The sequence below is a fragment of the Haemorhous mexicanus genome, chromosome 25 (assembly GCF_027477595.1).
Source record: "Haemorhous mexicanus isolate bHaeMex1 chromosome 25, bHaeMex1.pri, whole genome shotgun sequence".
In the NCBI taxonomy this organism is placed as follows: Eukaryota; Metazoa; Chordata; class Aves; order Passeriformes; family Fringillidae; genus Haemorhous; species Haemorhous mexicanus.
In genome coordinates this window covers 1635216-1656922 of record NC_082365.1, presented here as the reverse complement: position 1 = coordinate 1656922, position 21707 = coordinate 1635216, and the positions used below count along the sequence as shown (strand labels likewise).

Below are 21707 nucleotides of genomic sequence, written 5' to 3'. Positions count from 1 at the left end.
GAATCAGCTCCTAAACCACTCAGGTGTTCTTTCAGGAGGAAAGGAATTAACCAAAATAGGTTTGCCTGCCTTGGTGCCAGCAGGCTAAACCTGGACATTGATTCCAGAGGTAATTCCCAGGTGGGTCAGACACCCCTGGCCTGAGTTCAGCTCACAGTCAGGGTGAGAAGCTGTGGAGTCCCTTCTGTTGATTTGCTCCATGGTAGTTTTTCAGAAGCTGGGGAGCAAACTCCTTTCAGAGGCAGGTTTAGGAGTCCCAGTCCTCCTTTTGGGGACCCAAGTGCCACACTGGAGTTTCCCAGGACAGGTAAATCGATGCACCAGGCTGCCCCAGGGATAACTGCTGCTAAAACATAATGGAATGAAAAATCTGGTTGTAGTGCAACTCTCTATCATTCCTCCACTGAGCAGGAATAACGAGGAATGTGTGTTCTGATGTCTCTGGTGACAGTTTTCCAGTTTGGGGCTGTGGTTAATCATGTCTCCAGGCACAGCTGCAGGCACTCAGTCTGATTACATGGGCTTGAGTGCAGGTAACCCTTACAATCAATCTGACAAGAATTGAGTGAGAGCCCATAGTGTAAATGTTCTGCTCTGAGTAGGGCAGCTAGAGGGGTGATCTTTGCAAAAATCCAGAGCTTAGCCTGATCCTTGCAGGTAATGTTTCATTAATGTCTGTTCAGTAGGAACCCTGTTAAATGAGAGAAGTCAGCTGAGGAGCCTGTGCTTGGAGCCTGGTCCCAGCTGGAATGGCTTCTGCTGGCCATGGCTCTGACTGGAACAAGATGCTGTGTCCTGGCATTCCACCCCTTGGAGTCACCCATTGCTTTGTTGCTGTATCTCACCCATTTCATTATCACATTTTTTTTCTTTTTCCTCTTCCTTTTTGTAGAATGCTCTTGAGATCAAAGAACTCAAAAAGTACGGCCCCTTTGACCCATATATCAATGCCAAGGTGTGTACTTTGCTGTCAGCATTTCACTGCATCATCACTCCAGGCTGCACTCGCGTGCTTCCAGGTGCAATAATACCTGTTCACTTTGCAGCTGCTTGGGGAAAAGGAAAATGGGACCATTGATTTACTGTGGGTTTCTCTCTTCAAAGCAGTTATAGAAACATAATTAAAGGAAAGCTTTTCCTTACTTTCCTGGGGGCTCCTTCCTTGCTTAGCCTTGTAGGAGTCGCAGTGATGGTCAGTTTGCTTGATTGGGCTGGATGACCTCCCAAAGGTAATGTTACCTCAATTAAATGTCCTAGGTTTTGTTTCATGTGCTGATGTTGCTGATAAATGCAAAGAGAAGGAATTTTTTTCCCCTGCTTAACCATGGTTGCATTTTCTCTGTCGGCTCTTTGGAGTGAATTTTGATGCCTTTTCTCCTACCAAATGCATAATGCTCTGTGTTGTTTGAATGGACAGTTAATTCCTGTGATGGTGGTGGTGGGGAGAAGGGAGGGCAGTGATGTTCCTGCTTCCCTTCCCAAGTCCTCCATGTCCTGCTTATTACATCAGTCTCTCTTTTGATGTTCAGTCTGTGGTGTTGTTTGACCCTTCAGCCCTGGTCTCCTGTTCCTGTTTTCTGGCCTGTTTTGCTCCTCTCTTCTTTTCAGTTGTTTTGAGCTACAAAAGACACAATATCATCTTGTGCAATGTGCTGAGACTGAGCTGTTGAAGAAGCTTCCTATCCAGTATTGGGATGTTGAAGATCAAATTCCTGGTGGTGGTTTCTCAGACACCATTTTTCAGTTTTATTTCTAGTGACTCTACAAGCCAGGGGTGGCAAACAGTCTGTTGCTCTGTCCTGAGACACCTCTGCCATGAGCCACCATGCCACAGCTGCTTCCACCCAGTTATTTTGGATCCAGCCATCCATGGCAGATTTCTCTCTGTCAGAGTTTCCCCCTGCTTGGTCTGCAGGACCTTAGAAACACACAGCCAGAACTCCTGTGCTTGCTGGGAGTTAGGTGTGGTTTTCAGAGCCCTGTTTCAGGGTCACTGGTGCCCACCCTCTGAGCACAAATGCGTTCCTGTGAAGCTCATCTGAATTGGGGATTTTTAAGAAAATGCAGATAGAAATTTTCTGCCTTTATGTATTCTGTGAAAACATCATAGTTGAGCAGTTCACTTGCCTGAAAGGGGTTTCCTAATGCATTGTCAATAACTGAGCAAAATCTTACACATTCCAGTATTGGGATGTTGAATGAAGAAGGAATGCAAAGAGGGAATTTTCAGTATTGGCAGTTTATTCAACCCTTCAGATCTTTGCAGGTCAGAAAACTTTCCCTTTTTCAAACCAAGTCTCCCTGTGCTCAGCTGGAGCTGTGTGTTGGGAGCAGGGGGTGCAGAAGGGACACAGCACTTGAAGGGGCTGTGGATTCTCCACTTGAGCATGGGATGAGGATCAGCAAGGCTGTGTGTGGTGAGTGGTATCCCATTAGCAGGGCTTGTAACCTGTGCTGGAGCCCATAAGAGAGCAGAGCCATCCCTGCTTATGTCTTCTTTGTGCTCTGCAGGCAGGCATTGCTCCCAGCTCCTCTCTTCCAGCTGAGAGCTGGGGGATGCAAGGATTCCTGCAGGAATGCAGCCCCTCAGCCCTCCTGAGTGCTTTATTTTTCTAAGCAGTTCTGAAATTTGAAGCCATGTGCCTTCTGGCAGCTGGAATGGAATTTTCCTTTTCCATCTCTGATACATATGTAGGTCTGAGCACTCCTGCTCTCTGCTCTGGTTTGTGCCTGGAGAGGTGATGCAGGAAGGGAGCAAACTCTCTTGCCTGGAAGAACTGGAGTATTTTTGGCTGCTCAAAACTCTCCCAAAATGGAGGCAATAAGGACTCAGGCAATAGTGGGAGTTTCCACTGCACAGTCTGGAATTGGGAGAGACTTGCTGTGATGATTCAGGGGAGCTTTATTGCCTGGTGATCTCTACTGCAGGAGGAAAGTCTGGGGATTTTGCCTCGAGCACTGGAGCCCCAATCTGCTTAGTGAAAATTGGACTGAATTGCAGGGAAGATGAGGGAAGTCTCCAACAATTACATTTTTAAACGATGTTGTGTTCCCATTTCTGAGCCCTCAGGCAGGTGCTTGGAGCTGCTGCATGCTTTAAAGCCCTCTGAGGCATACATACCCTGTGGTAGGGACAAAGAAGGGGGCATCCTAGCCAGGGAAATCCCCAGGAACCAGGGCTGGCATGGCACAGGCAGCGTGTGCCCCCACAGCTCTGGGGCAGGGACCCACTGCTCAGAGGGGCTGGGGTCATCCAGTCTTTCCACAAAGCCTGGCAGTGAGAATCCCTCATGCCACAGGGCAGGCTGAGAGCCTGGCCCAGCTGTCATGGGCTCCCTGCTCCCTGCACTCCCACCCCTGCCAAACGGGACTAATGGGATTTGCCAGCCCTGTCAGTGCCCGAGAGCAGCAGTGTGAGCTGACGGGCAGGTGTGAGCTCTGATGTTCTCTACTCTGTCCTCTCTCACTCCCTTTGTATATTTTTTGTGCAGACTTCTGTATCCTGCAGTACCCTCTGTCCACGTGTCTGTGCCTCCCCCCAGGATGGAGCCTGTTTGACCTGGACCTTCTGTGCTGGCAGTGATGCTTTGCCCCGTGTGCCCCCTCCCCCTGCACGTGCCTGATTCTGCTCCTTCCCTTCACTGCCCTGCAGACTGCAGCTGCCAGAGCCTCTCCCAGCTCCTGCTCCCTTTCCTGCTTTGCCTGTGGCTGAGAAGTGATGCAAAAGCCAGATACAAACAACTGGGGGATTGGCAGGACTCCTGAGAGTGACTGAACACCTCAGCAGATCTGAGTGCTCGTGCAGCCTCACAAATTTGTGACATGGTGCAAAATACTGAGCAGTGTCCTGAGGCGTGTGTGTGCTCTCACAGCAGGCAGGGATCAAATTCCCATCTGCAGTGGTGCTGCTGCCTCCAGCAGGACAAGAACATTCTGTTTATTTTATTGGAAATGTTGTTAAAATTACAAACTCAACCACGATTCTTTCAGTTGAAGTGTGTAACTGTATTAAACATTTTTTGGGGTTATATTGTCAGCTGGTTGTTTCTAAAGTGCTTAAACCAGAATCCCTTTGTGGATGACACAAAGAAACTTGAGAGGAACTTGATTTGAGAAGGGCCTCTGTTAGATCTGGCCACGTTCCTATTTTGCACGTACACACGTGGAGTGTTGGACTGCTCATCTTTGGCCTTTGCATTGCTGGTTCTTAGCCTGGCTGCTGCACGCTCTGCTTTGGGTCTGGCTTCCAGCTGGGGGTGCTCCCTTGTCGCTGAGACATTGCTTCCCTCAGCTGGCCTGAGCCCTGGCTTGTTCCTGCAGTGGTGGAATTGCACGGCTCTCTGGTTCACAAACTGCATGGGGCTGGGTGCACCCTGTCTCTAAACAGCCAGAATTGCAGAGGTGGAATGACTGCTATAACCAGGATAAGTAGGATTTGAAACAATTGAAGTTTAAATCTCAAATGACAATGATGAAGCTCCAGCAATAGAATTCACACAACAGGTTGCCTGCCTTTTATTTTTGTGGCACCCTGAAGTGTGGGATGCTGCTGAGACACCAGACTGCCTTTCCCAGGTGCCAGCAGCATTAATGGGAACCTGGATACAGCTGAACATCCCTTAAACTTTAGCATGGCCCCTGGATTCTGCCCCTGGTGCTTGGAAAGCAGGCTGGTCCGTCTCTAGTCCCTCTTTCCCACAGCTGAAGTGCCTTGTTCTGGACATCCCTGAGGCTGTGGCTGGGCTGGCCGAGCAATGAGCTTGTGAGGGGACACTAAACACCCAAGGGAGATGGTGAAACATTGCTCAGGCTGGTTCAGACTGGGCTCTCTGCTTCCCCACTGCTTTTTTATGTCTCGTTTTTGGATTGAAACGTTGGAGCGAGGCGCTGCCCTGGCCCTGACACGCTGCCACTTGTGCCCCTCAGAACAACGACAACGAGACGGCGCTGCACTGCGCGGCCCAGCACGGCCACACCGAGGTGGTGAAGGTGCTGCTGGAGGAGCTCACCGACCCCACCATGCGCAACAACAAATTCGAGACCCCCCTGGACCTGGCCGCGCTCTACGGGAGGCTGGAAGTGGTCAAGATGCTCTTGAACGCCCACCCCAACCTGCTGAGCTGCAACACTAAGAAACACACTCCGCTGCACCTGGCAGCCAGGAACGGTCACAAAGCTGTGGTCCACGTGCTCCTAGATGCTGGCATGGACAGCAACTATCAGGTATCTGGTGTGTCTGAGTGGGGCCAGGCTGGTGGCTGGGCACTGGAGAGCTCCACCAACCCTCCCTGCAGAAGCTGAGGAGAGCTTTGTGTTCTGCTGGGCTGTCTGTGCAGCTCGGGGTTGCTGGGGGAGGCTGCCCGGAGGGGCTCGGGTGCTGTGCATGCCTCACGCCTGCGCAGGGGCCGGGCAGAGCCCCAGACACGGAGTGAGGGACTCAAACACCCTGTGGCCAAAGCTGTTCTGCCCTGCAGTGCTGTGAGCTCTTGATAGGCAAAAGTGTCTCTTCCTATCAAGCCACTTGTGAATGTGCTGTTTTCACAGCAATGGCTTGTATGTGGGTCTTGTTTTTCCTTGTCAGGACACGACCTCTTGCCAAGCTGTAGAAGGCCCTTTCTTGGTCTCTCTGGTGGAACCATCCCCATTTTTCCATCCCACATCCTCAGCATTGTAATAATGTTGACAGTCTGTCCTCAGCCATAGGTAGTGCTGCCCACACCTCGTGTACAAGGCCGTGTATTTATTGCTTCTGTAACCCTCTAAGCCATGCCTCCCTCACCATTCCCTGCTGTCTGGCTTCATGCTATGTTTCCATTTAATTTGCAGACTGAGAAAGGCAGTGCTTTGCACGAAGCTGCTTTGTTTGGCAAGACAGATGTGGTACAAATATTGCTGGCTGCAGGTGAGAGAATGTTCCCCCTTTGAAGCACTAATGTGGTGATCCCTTCACCCAGAGCTTGAGGAAATCCTTTTCTAGTGCAGCAGGTTTCTCCATCCAGCTGTCAGAGCTCCTTGGAGCAGGATGTAGGAGAGGTTGGCTCTTGGAGTTTGGCTTTAGATTTGTCTCTAGAGTGCCTTTTAGCTCCCCCCAGTGCTGATCACAAATGTGACTTGATGAGATACACAAACCTGCACGTAGTTAGACAATATTCTTGCTTTTGCCCTCTGTACCCCTATGGCCACAGGTATTGATGTGAACATAAAGGATAACAGAGGCCTGACTGCTCTGGACATTGTGAGGGAGCTTCCTTCCCAGAAAAGCCAGCACATAGCAGCTCTCATTGAAGGTGGGTAATGCAGCTCTGCCTCTGGGGAGGAGGGGAAAGCTTGGGGTGCTGATTCTGCTGGGGCAGGTACAGGATGTGCTTTTCTGGACCTGGAGAGTGCTGAAATCAAAGCAGTTTCAGGCTGTGTTATAAGAACCAGTGCTGAAATGCTGGGGTGAGCTTCTCCAGACCAAATGTTTGGAGGAGGACTTGTGGGGATTTATGAGGATTAGCCCTTTGCTGAGAGAGTGTGGCGTGACTTTTACAGTTTAAATGGGCTTAATTGAGCTTTGTTTAGCTCACTTTAGAAGTTAATTAAAATTAAGGATAGCCTAAATCTGCTTGCAGAATGCAAAGTAACAGCTTTAGAAATGGTTCTGGTGTAACTCCCCTTTACGTGTCTGTGTAGGCAAATCACTGTCCACAGATCTCACATCCTGCTCCTCGCCTCGTTGTGAGGCTTGGGCATGGAATTTGCAGATGAGATTTACAGAAAAGGCCTTGATTACTTGTGTTTTATAAAGGAGCTTGGTCCATTGTGTCTGTCCAAATTCGGGAATGAAGTGTGACATCTTGGCTAAATTCATACCTTGTAATTACACTGTCTGCATTTCCTCTCAGCTGTGGGGAGGATCAGAAGCATTTGGAGCTGGGGTGTGTTATTCATGCTGAGCATTTGGGAGCTTTGCAGGTTCAAAGCACTTCTCAGACTTTTAACTAAGCTGTGCCTGTGAGGCTGGAATGTTTGAGCTTTATTCTGAAACTGAAGACAAAGATGGGCTTTAAAACTGAAGGTGTTGCAGATAAAGGCTGTTAGTTTTCCCCAGGAGGGAGCTGCTGTTGGATGTTACATCAGCTGAATGTTTCTAGCTTTGCCTGTAGTTGGGGGCTGCAGCTGGAATTGGTTTCTCTTGTTATGACTCTGTTCAGTGATGGAGTTTGTGTCTACAACACGAATTTGCTCTGTGACTCTGTGTCCGTGCAGCAGCTTTGCAGCTTTCTGATTAAAGACTCTGAAAGTTCAAAGGACCATCCCTCCCCTTGTGCCTGTGATTAAAGAGGCTGCCTGCTTCTATTTTGGGATCTGAGCTGCAAGTTTTAATAATGTTTTTTTTTTTTTTTGGACACTTAATAAGCTGACAGTTGGCCTTCCACCCACGAGGGAGGAAGTGCCATGTGCTGAAGGGGACAGAAAGCCAGATTGATGTGAGCTGACCCTGTCCCCCAACCCCCTTGCAGATTACACCGTTGGGAAGAAAAGTGCCAAAGCTGTGGAGAAATCTGCTCCAGCCCCGCTCGCTCCAGCCGCCGATCCCTCGGGCCAGACGTCTCAGGGTGGGCATCACCATCATTCCTCTCCCAGCCAGCACCGAGTCAGGAGATGCAGGGACAATCCCATCTCTCTCTTCCCCCTGCAGGTGATGTGGACAAAGCTGTCACAGAGCTGATCATCGATTTCGATGTGAACCCCGAGGAGGAGAGCCCCTACGAGGCTCTGTACAACGCCACGTCCTGCCACTCCCTGGACAGCCTGGCCAGCGGGAGGTCCTCCGACCGGGAATCTGGGAATAAGGAAGCTGAGCCCAGTGGCCTCAAAGCAGCTGCAGTCAGGCCTGTATGTAGCTCACCCCTGCTTGCCCTGTTTGCACAGGGGGCTGACCTGCAGGGTCAGGTTTTGCAGCAGGCTGCCCAAGCTTGAGGAAGTCTTTAAATCCTTCCCTGACATTGATGAGAGCAGGCAAGTGTCTCTCCTTCCCTACCCTGCTCACAGGGACTGCCTAAAAGCAGCCACTTCTTCGTTTTGCCTTGTGTTGCATCCTTCTGTTTTCTGGCAGTGGACTGGTGACAGTGAATCTTGGTCTGTAGGAGATTACATTTCGCAGAAGGGCTGACTTCTTGTCCTGAAAAAAGTTCTGGAGACTTGTGTGGAGCATCTTCTCGTGGCTCACTGCTTTACCACAGCTAAAGCTATAATGAAATTATCTATAATAACCTCTTGGAAACTAGTGGCAGTGGAAGGGGGGTTTTGTTGTGTATTACTTGCAGAGCTCTGTAGAGGGTACTCCAGGCTTTACAAAGCAGCACAGGGCTCCTGGAACTGTCCCCAGAGAAGTCTTCCTCACCTTCTGTCAGCTGCATCTGCTGCCCTGGTAGCAATCAGCAGGAAGGCTGCTGTGGGGCAGATGGGACACGGGCCCTGCAGTGCTGGGTCAGCTTCAGGCTCTGTGTTCTGGTTGGTTTTCCAAAGCCTGCCCTGTGGAGGTGTTTTTGGACAAAAGGCAGAGCAGCAGTGAACAATTAAACTGCTGGGGACACAGTAACCATGGTTCCCCTCTGTGCAAAGAGTTGCAGCCTTTGGCTTGTGCTGAGAGCAAGCAGAATAGAAATGAGACATAAGCTTTGGATGGTGGACATTTTGGCCAGATATCTCTGGTGTGCAGTACCAGGCAGTCCTGGTACTGATCAGATCTTGTCATTGTCCTGTGCTGATGGTGTCTGGAGTGAAATGAGCTCAGTTCTATCACAAATAAGGAAAGACAAGAGCTGAACTGCAGTGAAAAGATAGCAGGAAGAGGGACATGCTCCAGTAGCTGGCTGGAGTTTGAGCAGTGCAGCTCTGCTGCTCCCTTTGCCATTAGATGGAGCTGTGGCTGGGCAGGAGGTGGCCCCGGGATGTGCTCGGGACCAGGCAGCAGCTCCAGCTGCCCAGTTGCAATCCCAGGGTGTCAGAGGAGAGCAGTGCAGCTTAGTTTCTCGATCCCTAGAGTTTTCCACTGTAAAAGGTGCCTCTGGTATCAGTTTCACTAAGCCACAAGCCCTTTCCTCTGATCAGCTCATTGCTTACTGCCCTGTGTAATGCTGTGGAGATGCTGGTTTGGGTCTGAGTGGGACCAGTGGGACCAGATTGGTGTCCTGAGGAAGAAGAGGAGGGAAGGCAGCAGCCATTGCCCTGCTCTGTGCTGTTAGGGCTGAACTTCTCCTCCACCCAGATTAATTTGAAGAGGTTCTTGCTGCATCCACAGCAGTGGGGACATAGATCTGGGGGGCAGAAGGGATGAGCTGACAGTGTCTCTCACCTGCAGAGAGAACGCCCTCCCCCGCCAGCCAAGCCCCCACCTGATGAAGAGGAGGAGCAGAATGTGGAGAAGAAGACAAGCCACAGTGCTCCCTGTGAGGTACGTGGGGCTTGCTCTGGGGTGTTTCATGGGAGAGTGGTTTAAACATCAGTTTTACTAGTTTGGGAGGAGCCAAGGGTGCTGCTACCTCCTGTGCTCGTTGGGCTGTGAATGTGAAGTATTCCCTCACTCACAGCATTGCTGCTGTCCCTTACCATGGGAACTTCCTTTGTCTGATTCTTCCAGGGCACCTCAGAGTTGACCTTCAGCCTTACTTTCCTATTCTTGGCTGAGAATTCCCTTAGGAAGAGATTTTTCTGACCCACGTTGTGATGTGGACCATTGCCCTCTAGTAATGATCCCACCACAGGCATCTTCAGTTGGACTGAAACACAGAGGGGCTGTGAGTTCCTGCTTGCTCTGAGCTCCCAGCTGTGGAGGAGCTGCACGGGCTTGTGGGTCCCACTGACATGAGCAGGGAGCAGGGGATTGAATTCAGCTGAGAATCTGGCCCAGCATGTGTTAAAGCTGCCTTCTGCAGGGGTCAGTGTGTGTGAGCTGCTTTCTGATGGAACTCAAGCTCTCCCATTTCATATTGTTGCTGCTGGGGCTTCCTGTTGCTCATCTTATTCACTTGATGTGAACCTCAGATGTAAGGAGTCTCCGGGAGACACGGCTGTGGGAAACCACAAGTGTGCCTTGGCACCTTCTGCTGACACCCAGGAAAACCTTCAAAGCAAATCCAAATCCTGTGGATTTCTGTGTTCTCCCAAAGGCAGTGGGCTGTGTGTGAAGCTGGTGGAGCGTGTGTCACCTCTGCTGTCAGAGCAGGCTCTGGTTCTGCAGGTGCTTTCTTTGAGTGTGATCTGCTGGAGTTCTGCAAGGCATAAATGAGCTTTGTTTTCTGGAGAGTGTCAAACCCACATGAGACATGGGTGAACATGGCCTGCTGTAGTAGAACTGACTGCAGAGAGGGAGTAAACTCTGAGCTGTGTGTGAAAGGGAAACTGGGATGTGACATTGTGGACTGATCAAATGCAGGGGGTGGTAACCAGTCCTGTGCCTGGCTCTGGCAGAGGAGAGCTGGGCAGCAGGTCATGGAGTAATTGGGAAGCAGAACTTGTTTATGACAATAAACACGGGGAGGGAAACGTGCCCTGACCATTCCTGCTGAGCTTTCTTGCCATGTTTAATTACCAAACACCTGCTGTGTTGTCCTGCCTTTAATGGCTTTGGAAGCACAGTCCATTAAAGGGAATCTTGCTGGCAAATGGCAGAGTGACTCACTGGGGAGACCTTGATTTGTGACCAACTTTAGTGACAAAACTTACAGGCAGCATGTGGCTGCCTGGAAATGACCTTTTGGACATACTGATGAGGAGTTTGGGGCTGATCTTTTTACTTTGCTTGTTCCTCCTGGCCCGCTCTGCTTTTCTGACTCTTGCCCATCTTTTATCACCTCTCCCTGGGCCAGGCAGGTGTGCACATGCTCCAGGAATGCTGCTAACATTCTCCTGCAGCATCCCAATCTGCCACCCTCTAGCCCTGCTCTCCCATTGGAGCCAGGACACTTAGTCATTGAGTATTCTGGGGTTGGGCCAAGCTCTAGTTTTCCAAAGTAGTCTTTTTATTCCTTGCCAAACTGGGGCTATCAGTCAAAGCAGATGAGCGTAAACAAGAAACTTCACTTTCATCACGGAAGAGCATTGGTACAAACAGGCAAAGGAGCTGATTGTTTGGAGGTGCTTGAGTGGTGCCTTTCACTATCTGCAGAAACCTTCTGGGTTTGGAGCTGAGTAAGAGTCTGCACTGTCAAATTAAACTTCAGTTCCAGTTGTTTACTGCTTGTCTCCGGAAGGGAAGTGCAGATCAAGGACAAGGCGCCACGTTGGCTCCAGGAGTTTGGTCTGCAGCTCTGGGGAGGGAGAAGAGAGGAAGAGATGAGTTATCCTTTAAAAAGTCTTTCAAAGTCCTCTGCTGTGGATTAAGTACACCTTAAAGAGCATCCCCATTATTCACAGCATCTTATTTTTGGGCTTTGCTAGCAAGAACATTTATACATGCAAACAACACGGCTGAAGAACTAAAAGCTGAATTGGAAGAAAGCTTTACCTGGTGGTGCTGCTCCTGGTCACAAAGCCTACAGAGCAAGCAGGGTTCTCCAGCAATGGTCTTTGTTTTGAGTGAATTTGAACCTAGAACACTGTTTAGAGCTTGGAAGGATGAGAGGTGGAGAAAAATCAAGTGTCACCAGGCCTGTGAAAGTTCACAGAGTAGAAGCTGGGAACTATGTGCTGCTGGAGAGCTTCTGCCTTTGGTGCATTGAAAGAGGACAGCACAGGAATCATCATCCACAGGAATGTCAGGAGAGCACAGAGCCTGGCTGAAGGTCCAGGCTGCTGCTGTGCTAACAGGCTGCTGCTGGGTAGGATTTTTACAAGATCACTGTCAAGAACCTCTTACCTGCTGTTCTGGTCTGACGGTTTTGTGCCACCATCTGGTCAGAATTTTTCCCTAATTTGCTCATTATGAGCTCCTTCACCTGGAAAGGAGCAGGTCTGCCTGACAGCTCCTGCTCAAGGCAGGTAGAATAAACAAATATTTTCCATGCCAGACATGGCCCATTTCCTCCCATTGGGAAAGTCACATTAAAAGCCGGGTGGGTTTGTGCAGAGCAGCACATGGATGTCAGAATCCTCTGTGCTGCTGACTCTTGGGTGCCTCTCCAAGGCTCCTTTAAGCTTCCAGAGCTCCTGGCTGGGTTGCAGTCAGGCAGGCACCAGTTTGCCCTTGGAGCAGCTCTGGTGCTTTCACTCTGGGGAGAAACGGGGGGTGGGCTCTGCTGGTGAGGCAGTGGCAGGTCCAGGGGTCTGAGCAGTAGGAGCCCTCCCTGGAGGCATGTTTTGTTCAGACCTGCTGTTCCCTGTCCTGGCAGCAGGTAGGGATTGTTTGCTTTCTGTCTTGAGTTTGTCCCACTGTGGCTGGGGATAGTCACACGTGGGGTCACAGAGTGGTTGGGGCTGGAAGGGACCTTAAAGATCATCCAGTCCCAAGCCCTTGTCATGGGCTGGGACACCTTCCACCCGACCAGGTTGCTCCAAGCCCCATCCAGCCTGGCCTTGAACACTTCCAGGGCATTCACAATTTTCTCTCACTCCATGCCCCTCCCCAGCTTTCTTGGAGCCTCTGAGGGTGCATTCCTGGGTCATGTTGAGCTCCTGGGACAGGGTTGCATCGATCTACCGGGGTCTGGCCAGGAGATGGTGCTGAAAGGCAGCTGACTGTGCTGGCAGGGTGCCCTGGTGGCCAGTTTAGCCCCTTCAGCACAGGGATGGCACACGAGGGCATCCAGTGCCCATCATCCTTGGCATTGGTGCAGACCAACACGTGCGAGTGCAGCACGACTTGTCTGGATCCTGCACCAAAACCTCATCCCTGCACATGGCTGGTGGCTTTCCAGAACAGCTCAGGGAGAGTCTGCCAGGGTTACAAACCAGCTCTAAGTAGTGGCTTTGGGGGATTTAAATGAGCACAGTCACTGCTGCACATCCTGAAGTTAAACTGAGTTCATACAGTGCTGCCTGAGGACTCTTTTAGCTCTGAATATGCCATACATCCTGGGGTCAGAAATGCAGATCTGAGATGCCTGAGAGGGTGGCAGGGATTTGGGCTTTTGTTCTTTTCAGCCCTGTCCTAATAGGGCCAGCAGCTAAAAAGTGAATGACTATGCAAATTCCAATAGCAACAGCGAGTCTGCGATGGGATGAACAGGAATAAAGGTCTCAGCTCTTTTCTCCCTCCAGGCTGTCTGCAGCCCTTGCTCAGTTGGTCAGTGCTGGAAAGCTGTCAGCAGCCTGAAATACTAAAAATTAGAGGGGTTTGGGTGGGGTTTTTTTGAGGGGGTTAACAAAACCCAAAAGGGAGTATTACATTTTGGGTCACACTCCACAGTGAAGGTGTTGCCTCTGCCAATTCTTTGCTTAACCCCTGGCATAGAGGCTTTGGGGTTTATGCTGGAACAAAGCATTGCTTTGCAGAGCACCACATTGTGCTGTTCTTCATTAGGCCTCTGCTGCCCGGGGGAAGAGCAGGGGAAGTGGAGCTGAGGAAGAGGAACACCCCTACGAGCTGTTGCTTACAGCAGAAACTAAAAAGCCGGTTGCAGTGGACAGGAAAACAAAAGGTGAGTGACCATCCAAAAAGCAGAGCTGTTTGCTTGCATGTGCTTCAGGAAGACGTGAGGGCAGAGGGCAAGTGGAACAATGAAAGTCTCTGCTGGGTGGGGGCTGGAGGGTGATTGTTGTGTTTCCTGGTAATCTCTCTGTGAAGGGGAGCTCTGAGCGTTCCTGTACAGGGTGTACACGGAGGAAGGGCAGCTCTGCTGCAGGACAGTTCAGAGATTGCAAGGATCTGCTCTGTGACCTCAGACGTGCCCAAATCTCATGCCTGGCCAAGCAAAGGCAGAGGATGAGAGGCTGGAGGCTGTGCCTCTGCCAGGGAAGATGAGCAACACGAGTGTTCCAGTGAGCCGTGTTCTCCATCCAGCTGGCGCTGCAGGTTTCTGCTATCCTGCTGTAAAATCAACATCCTGCTCTGTGCTAGAGCTAATTCGAGATGGAAACTAACAGGAGGAAAACAAAAATGTGTAGAGCAAGAACTAGAACTGTCTGAGACCACGGGGTACACAGGTTGATATTGAGGCAGTTTCTCCTCACCCTGAAGGACCTCTGAGCTTTACAAAGCATCTGGGAACACCTTGTCTCTTGTGTTTGGCTGTTGTTGGCTTTTTGGCTTTCCTTCAACAATAACAACAAAAGATTTGTTTAGAGGGAAGAGATTTCCGCTTTATTCAGAAGTCCTGAGCAGGAATTTGGGTGGATTTAGCTTGGGTTCTCACACTGGGACCCCTCTCCCTCTGAGGATGGACAGGGCTAACAGGGACTTGAGGTGATGCCTCATTGACTGCTTTGTCAGACCTGCAGCTTTTTTCCCCTCCTTACAGCATGATAGGGTCCTGCTGCTCTCCTGGCTGCTCCAGGGGGGCACAAGAGGTCATTGTGTTCCCACCAGCACTTGCCAAAGCCCCTCACTGCCAGAGGCAAATTTTGAGAGCTTTTCAGGTTGGTGCTTTCAGTCTAGGCCAGGAACAGTCCTTGGGTGACAGCCACAGAGGGCTTTCAGGCTTTCATCAGTGGGCAGCTATTGCTGGTTATTCCAACTGCTCCACTCCTTCCCCTGGCTGCTGTGTCCAGGCTTGATTGGGAAGAGTGGAGGTATGTCCTAATTGTGTGTTTGCTTAAAATAAAACCTCAGAGTAAGGCAGCTGCCTGTTCTTGATGCAGATCTCTTCCTCTGGACTCCTGAAGACAGGAGAGGTTGCAGGGAGATCTTTATGGATCCTTTTATGGATCCAGAGCAGAGTCCCATCTTTTGATGTACAGTTGGAAAGATGAAAGCTGTGACTTCATGGTTTGCACTCTGTGGAAAGTGTTGGTAACAAGCCTGAGCTCTTCCCACTGTTACAGTGGGAGAAATCCAGGGATGCAGTTGAGTTTTTCCTCATCTTCCCTGACTTTCCCATTCTTTAAATGCAGTCAGCACTGTGGCTGATGGTGGGGGGACAAGATGAATTTAAGGAGTGGCAGAATTAAGCAAGAGTTGGGGAAGAGACCAAAGCCTTACTTGGGGTGTTGGAGAATTTTCCCACCTCTGGGTCAGAAGAGTCCTGGAGCATCAAAGGCAGCAGCTCAATCCCAAGGCACAGAACGGGCTGTAGCATGGCTTTGAACTGCTCCTTGGCTCTCAGTCTGAGGGTCTGGCCTTCTGGATGAGTTCTGGAGCAGCCTTTGGTCAGGAGAGGAGGGCTTGGGTTCTTGTGGCTGTTGTAAGGGCGTTTCAGGGCAGCAGGAAGGCTGAATTTCAGGCATGTGGGTTTAATGGTGCCTTTCATCTGTGATAGCTGCCTTTGTTCTTCTGGCTGCCAGTTGTCCTGTGTCCAGCCAGCAGATGAATGTGGCATTATCTACTGGCTTTGGTGGCCTTTGTGTGTGTTAGAGCAGCTCGCTGTCACATGCTGGAGCACTGGGAGAAGTTCCCCTCATGTTTTGGGCAGAGTATCAGAAGTGGTTTAAGCCAAATGCTCTCCCATCCACTTTGGTGTGCAGTCACATGCCTGAAGTCAGGGCACTCAGGCCCTGTAACAGGGTGTGAAAATAAAGCAAAAGAGGAGGAATGTGTGTGGAGTGACCAGGAGGAGGCTTCTCAGCTCCTGCCTCCAGAGAGACGTAACAGAGGGTGAAAAGACCTGAGTTTTAACCTGTTTGGCTTCTCAGGAGTCACACCCAGGCATTGTCAGCAGTGACCAGCTGAAGGTAGGACTGACTTGGTGCCTTCTGGTAGTTACTACAAACTGATACTTGTTGAGGTTGTTCTGTGCTGCTTCCATAGGAGGTCCAGCTTTAAGTCCCCACTTTGTCCTTCCTCCAGTTAGAGATTTTCTATGTGGTTATACTGGTTCAGCCAGCACAGTGTGACTGTGCTGCTAACCAGAGAGCTGGAATGAACTAGCAATAAAGTCAGAACAGGCTGTAGAGAGATTGAAAGAAATTCTTTTCTGAGAGCCAGAATATGGCTGCTGAAATAGCAGGGTGGGCATTGCTGTGGGGGTTCTGTGGGGACACTTAGTTATTGCAGGCAAAGGTTTGGGGTCAGCTCTTGGTTTGCTGTGAGATAAAGGACAATACAAACCCACAGCCTACGTGTCCTCACATGGTGTTACCTTGGACAGAGGACAGACTTTTGTCCCATATCCTGGGCCCAAGCCTTTGTTTCTGCTCTCATGGTGTTGTGCAGAATCACATTAATGATCTCTCTCAGCAGGCCAGTGTCTCATTGCCATTTCTGAAGAGGGGAGTACAAAAGAGCACCAGTTCAGGTGGATAAACTCTGCTGGAATGACTGAGCTTGGTGAGGTTAACACAGGAGTGTGCCATCCTCAGCTGGGCTCCACACGAGGTAGCTGGCTGTGGAATGGGTAAAGGATATTTTTGCACCCCTCAAGGCCAGCTTCTTCCTCTGGCCCTCTGTTTCACAGGAGGGGGATTTGCCTGCTCCTCAGGATGTAACATGGGCAGCCTTTTCCATGTGCAATCAGAGGCTGCTGTATGCTCACACTAATTTTAAGGTTGGGGAGCTTGAGCAGGCAGCAGCTGCAGGACCAGCTTCATTCTCCTAATCCAGGGTTGTGAGACAAATCCTGCTGTTGATATAGAGGGAAAGAAATCCAGTGGAGGCAGGGTGGTTACAGCTTAGCATGGAGTGTTTAGGGAAATGCTTTGTTTCTGGAGTCCTCAGGCTGCTGGCAGGGAAGCTCTTATTGGAATTCTGCCTGGGATGCAGACAGTCTGCACCCAGGAAGGGCTCCTGATCCCAGGAAGGGCTGGGAGCAGCCTCTCCTGTGGGTGAGACCTGCATCAGGCTGAGGCTGAAAAAGGCAGGATCTGTCAAATGATCTGTGCTGGGGGGTAAAATCAGTGAAGGGAGTGAAATCTATGAAGGGAGGTGGACAGAGGTCTCTGTGCTAGGGACCCTTTCTGAGTGTAACTCACATGTAACTGGAGGAGGATGATTCTTTTAGATCCCCTAAAAGGAGAGGCCTGGAGAGCCCTGCATGTTCCTGCTGTGTGCACCTCAGTGACAAAAAGACCGAGATGACTTTCTACATTTTTTTCTTCTGTCTGCAGCTTTCAGGGCAGGCTCTGAAATATCTCCTTCAAGATGTTTCTCACAATTTCTGAGCAAGTGCTGTTGCCCTCGCTCCATCCCTTCCTTCCCTGGCAGCTGCCCTGTGTTTCAGAGTCCCTCTTAGCTCACAGATGAGTGGGTGGCTGGGATTCCTGTCCAACAGGAGCCCTTTTGTGAGGTGCTGGAGCTGGATTTGGAGCACTTTGTTCTGGCTGGATTCAAGTGTTACAGCACGTGGCACAAACTTTGGCCAGCTGCCTCTCTGCCTGCAGCAGAAATGTCAGTAAAGGTTCAGCTGGGGCATGGAAGAAATGGTTTCCAAGGAGGGGAAGAGGTTGGGAAGAAAAACTGCAGAAGTTTTTCTTTCCCCACAGGTTTATGTGACTGTTCCATCACTGCTGTCTTGCTCACCTCTCTGTGGCTTTGCATTAGTACCAGTCTGTCCTGTGAATGCAGCACATCTCATCTCCTCTGAGGTTTCTCCTCTGAGGTTTCTCTCCAGCACTGGAGCTTCAGGGCTTTATGCAAAGTAACTGGGGTTAGTGTGGCCTTGTAATCTGGGGTGCTGCTGCTGGTCCCCCTCAGCCAGCACTGGGACCTGCCTCCCCCTTGGCAGCTCCAGTCACAGAGCTGGTGGTTTATGTGCCTGTGCAAGAGAGTCAACAACTACTTCACTGTCCTGGAATCTCTAACTCATAGGATCCAGGATGAGATAATCCTGCATCACTTGATCCCAGTGAGGGCTGTGGCTGCTCCTGGCCTTCCTGTGCCTCTGAGAGGGACTCACCATCCTCACCAGGCATGGGGTACCTGGGACCCCCACACAAAGGCAAATGACTAATTCAGCCCTTTCCTGCCCAGTTCTGGTGTGAGGACAGACCACAAAGCCCAGTGGGTATTGGTGTTTGAAAATCCCCTGGTCAGGCTTGGTGCTGGAAAAGAGAAAGGAAAGCTGGGAGCTGGGTTGGGCTCTCTGCTGCTGCTAACAGGTTACTTTTAGTTGGAGTAGAACTCACTGTTTTGCTCACAGAAAGGAGGGTTCCTTTGCCTTGGCTTCCCAGAGCTGCTGTCTGCAAAGCAAGTGATTTCCTCTTCAGATCCAAACATCCTCCCTGCACTTCAGAGCCTCATTATCAGAGCGGTTCGCTGTATTGTTCCTTTGCAACATCAATTTTTAGTTCTCAGACTGAAGAGTTTCTTCAGCACTAAATGGAAGCAGTTAAAATACACAAGCACTGCTGAGAAGGAATCCTAGGAAACCAAAGTTAGACTTGTTGGCTTGACAAATTTTGCTTCTGCAGCTGAAACGCTCGTTCAGCTGTGACAAAGGTGAGTGCATGTTTGTTTGTGTGTGTGTGTCTCTGCAGGCTCAGCACTTGGGATCAGTCAATTCTTCATGGTTTATGCAGGACCCTGGTACCTGATATTAAGGTTGCTGGGACAGGAGTAGCTGGGAACCAGTGTCACATTTCTGGGGCAGCCAGTGCTCCACCAGCTCTGACCACTCCGTGCTCAGTTCATCGCAAAAGAGACTTTTTGCTCAAGCTTTTTTTCCCTTGCATAAACTGTTTATTTCTCTCCCCTGAGCAGGGAGGAGAGGTTAAACTCGGAAGCCACTAGGGAGGGAAGCAGTTGGTTTTTTTGGGAGCGGATTTTGGAACTCTCAGGTCGATTGCAGTCCAGGCGTTTTCCCACCCTGCAGCCCGTGCCAAGAGCCGGGCGCGCGGCTCTAAATAACGCTCTGGCCTTTATGGAAAGGGATCAGATGTTCCAGGAGCCTCCGTCTCTGCTGCTCCCACCTCACTTGCTCTCTCTGCAGGATATAGTTAGCACTTCTCTTGGCCTTATATAGCAAGGCCTGATAGTTAGTGTTAACAGGAATAAAAAACACGGAGAGCTGCCAGATTGCGTAAATCGGGCCAGTGTTTGGAATTTCATAAATGCCATGACTTTGGGTACAAGTTGAGCACGCGGAACAATACGGAACTGTTCTCTCTTTAGATCTCTCCCTCCCTTGCTGAGGGAGAGCAGGGAGAGAGCTGGAATTTTGCTGCTGCTTCTTCCATGTTTTTAATTTCCCCTTCCTCTCTGCTTTCATCCCCTTGAAGACCACAGGAGGAGCAGCGGCGGCCGCAGCCAGGACTCTGCCGAGAGCCAGGACATCCAGGTGCCAGAGCAGTTTTCAGGGTTGCTCCACGGCTCTTCTCCAATCTGTGAAATAAGCGAGGACCCTTTCAGGCTCGCTTCCTCCTCGGAGAAGGGGGACACTGAAGCCACGAGCCACCGCGCTGCTATGCAGCTGGAGGATGCTGAGCTAGCCTCGTCAGGACCAGCCCGGAGCAGCTCCCCGGACCCCACGCAGACGGTGGTGTACGCCACGGTGCAGCACGTCAGCCGGGCGGATCCCGCAGCCCTGGTCACGCCCCACGTGCCGCAGCACCCCGGCGGTGCCGAGCCAGAGGGGGACAGAGCTGTGGGCAGAGCCCACCCGGGCAGCAAGCCCAAAGCCGAGCTCAAACTCAGCCGCAGCTTGTCCAAGTCGGACTCTGACCTGCTGACCTGCTCCCCGACGGAGGACGATGCCATGGGGAGCCGGAGCGAATCGCTCTCCAACTGCAGCACCGGGAAGAAGCGGCTGGAGAAGTCCCCATCCTTTGCTTCGGAGTGGGATGAGGTAAGGCTGAGCTTGCTGTGCCAGGAATGACTGTGCAGCAGGAGCTCCCCTCTGCCATGCTGCCCTCAGGGGTCCTGGGTGGATTCCTTTGCTTCCGCTAACTCTCACAAGGCATTAAAAGGCACATGCTCACCTGGGAGTCTGCAAGGTGTTAAATGCCAAAAGAGTAGCAGAATTGCAAGCCATTTCAAAGTTTTTTGCTCAAATACGGGGCTTGGTTTCCTTTAGGCAAGCCAGATAGGTTTTCACAAAACCAGATAGGTTTCTCCCCAAAATGAGAGAGACTTGTTAACAATGCCCTTCACCAACCTTTCTCCAGATTTCCTCCTTCCAGCTCTTGCCTGTTGATTGTCCCAATGTCTTGGAAGTCTTGTGTTGCTAGGAAGACAGCAATTAGGCTGGTTTGTGTATTTGATAGCTCCTGCTCTCCTCCTCACACGCTCATTTCAGCGGCTGGTTAGCAGTCACTTTATTATCATATCGGACGCCCACGGACAGTTAAATATTTCATGCTCAGAAAGTTGGCCCTGGAGAACCACTGGGGCAAGATTAAGTGTCCCTCTGAAATTCAGCACCGCAGCATTACTGAAACATTCTTCAGGGATGATTCTGTGCTGGGAGAAGTGGGGCTGCAGAGGAGATAAGCTCGGATGAACCACTCTTTGTACTCTGAAAAGGAACTAAAAGCCCTGGCGTGGTGCTGGGGGTGTGGAGCCGCGTGTGCCGGGCGTGGAAGCCCGGGGGAGGGTTGTGCCCCTGCACTGGCTGATGCTCAGCTGCCTCTCCAGCCCTAACTCAGAGAGAAAATTATCATCTGGGGAAGAGGGAGGTATTTAGAGATGCTAAAAGCAACGTGAGAATCCATCCCTCAGTCCGTTCTCTCCCTCCCCCTCACTCCCTGCCGGGTCTCAGGGTTGCCAAATAGATATTTTCCTCTGCAGCTGCTTGGGCTGGAGAGGCTTCACTGTTAATTGCCCAGGTCACTTTTACCATGGCTTAGGGAAAGGCTCTGCAGCAGAAGGTTCTTTGGAAGGGCTGGGTAGTTCCCTGTGCTTTTATTTGAGCTGTTTGCAGCAGACACCGAAAGGGCAGCAGCCTTTGGCACGAGTGCATTGGTAGCAGAGGTCAAGTGCTGGGCTGCCTGCACTGCCTCTGCTTCCTCTGCTCAGATGAACCCTCAGAGCTTCCTCTTGCCTGTAAACAAATCCCTCATTTCCCCTGAGGCAACCGGACAAGCCCCAGGAGAGGAATCTGCTTTTCCTTCCTCTCATGTTTAGGTGAGGAAATCACAGAAAGAATGTGAAAAATTCACATCTGTCTGCAGTGGGGCAGGTCTCACTTTTTTAAAAGACTGGCTGGTCATAATGGCATCAGTGAGATTTAAACATAAATGTAATTGTGTGGTTGTGTGTTAAGTTAGTTCCCTGGATGGGATAATGCAGCTGCTCAGAACTGGATGCAACTCACAGCCTCTGCATTTACCAGGGCAATATAAACCTTGTTGAGCCACCCCTCTTAGCAATGGTTTGGCTTTCCCTCTGTGCTGAGAGGAAACAATGGCAGATTTATATTATTCTGTTAATTTTAATGGCCTTTATGCAGGTGACTGAGGAGGGAAGTGATCCATGTGCAGCTCTGCCTGCTGGCCTGGCCAGCAGTAGGTGTGTCTGTGCAGGGCACAGGGGCTTGGGGAGGGATCTGTGCTGTCCCTGGACAGGTGAGATCTGCAGCAGAGCCTGAGCTGACCCTGCTCTGGGCTGTGGTGGCTGACTGGGGACAGCAGAAAATCTGCTGCTTGTGAGCAAAGGGTCACGTCCTTGCCCTGGCCGAGCGCTGCCAATGCCCTTTGTTGGAAGTGGAAGGTGGTGCTGGCTTTGCCAAAAGGGTGGGATGGGGAAGGAATTATTC

General features: G+C 50.8%; 1 protein-coding gene and 1 long non-coding RNA gene across 6 annotated transcripts in view; one reads left to right on the top strand and one right to left on the bottom strand.

Annotated features, from left to right (window-relative positions):
* Positions 1-21707, top strand: part of ANKS1A (ankyrin repeat and sterile alpha motif domain containing 1A) — a 72817-nt gene that overhangs the window by 17739 nt on the left and 33371 nt on the right. For 4 of the 5 annotated variants that reach the window (XM_059867678.1, XM_059867677.1, XM_059867676.1 and 1 more), the window contains 9 exons: positions 893-955; positions 4927-5223; positions 5827-5902; positions 6186-6287; positions 7506-7601; positions 7685-7881; positions 9350-9442; positions 13448-13565; positions 19234-19799. In XM_059867678.1, the coding sequence (XP_059723661.1) occupies positions 893-955; positions 4927-5223; positions 5827-5902; positions 6186-6287; positions 7506-7601; positions 7685-7881; positions 9350-9442; positions 13448-13565; positions 19234-19799 (1608 nt within the window). The remainder of the gene's footprint in view (positions 1-892; positions 956-4926; positions 5224-5826; positions 5903-6185; positions 6288-7505; positions 7602-7684; positions 7882-9349; positions 9443-13447; positions 13566-19233; positions 19800-21707) is intronic. The other variant, XM_059867679.1, reaches the window with a different exon arrangement.
* Positions 10989-19235, bottom strand: LOC132338314 (uncharacterized). Its single transcript, XR_009489428.1, has 2 exons — positions 18142-19235; positions 10989-11297 (listed from the first exon to the last, which is right to left on the bottom strand). It is a non-coding gene; the product is annotated as an uncharacterized LOC132338314 (long non-coding RNA).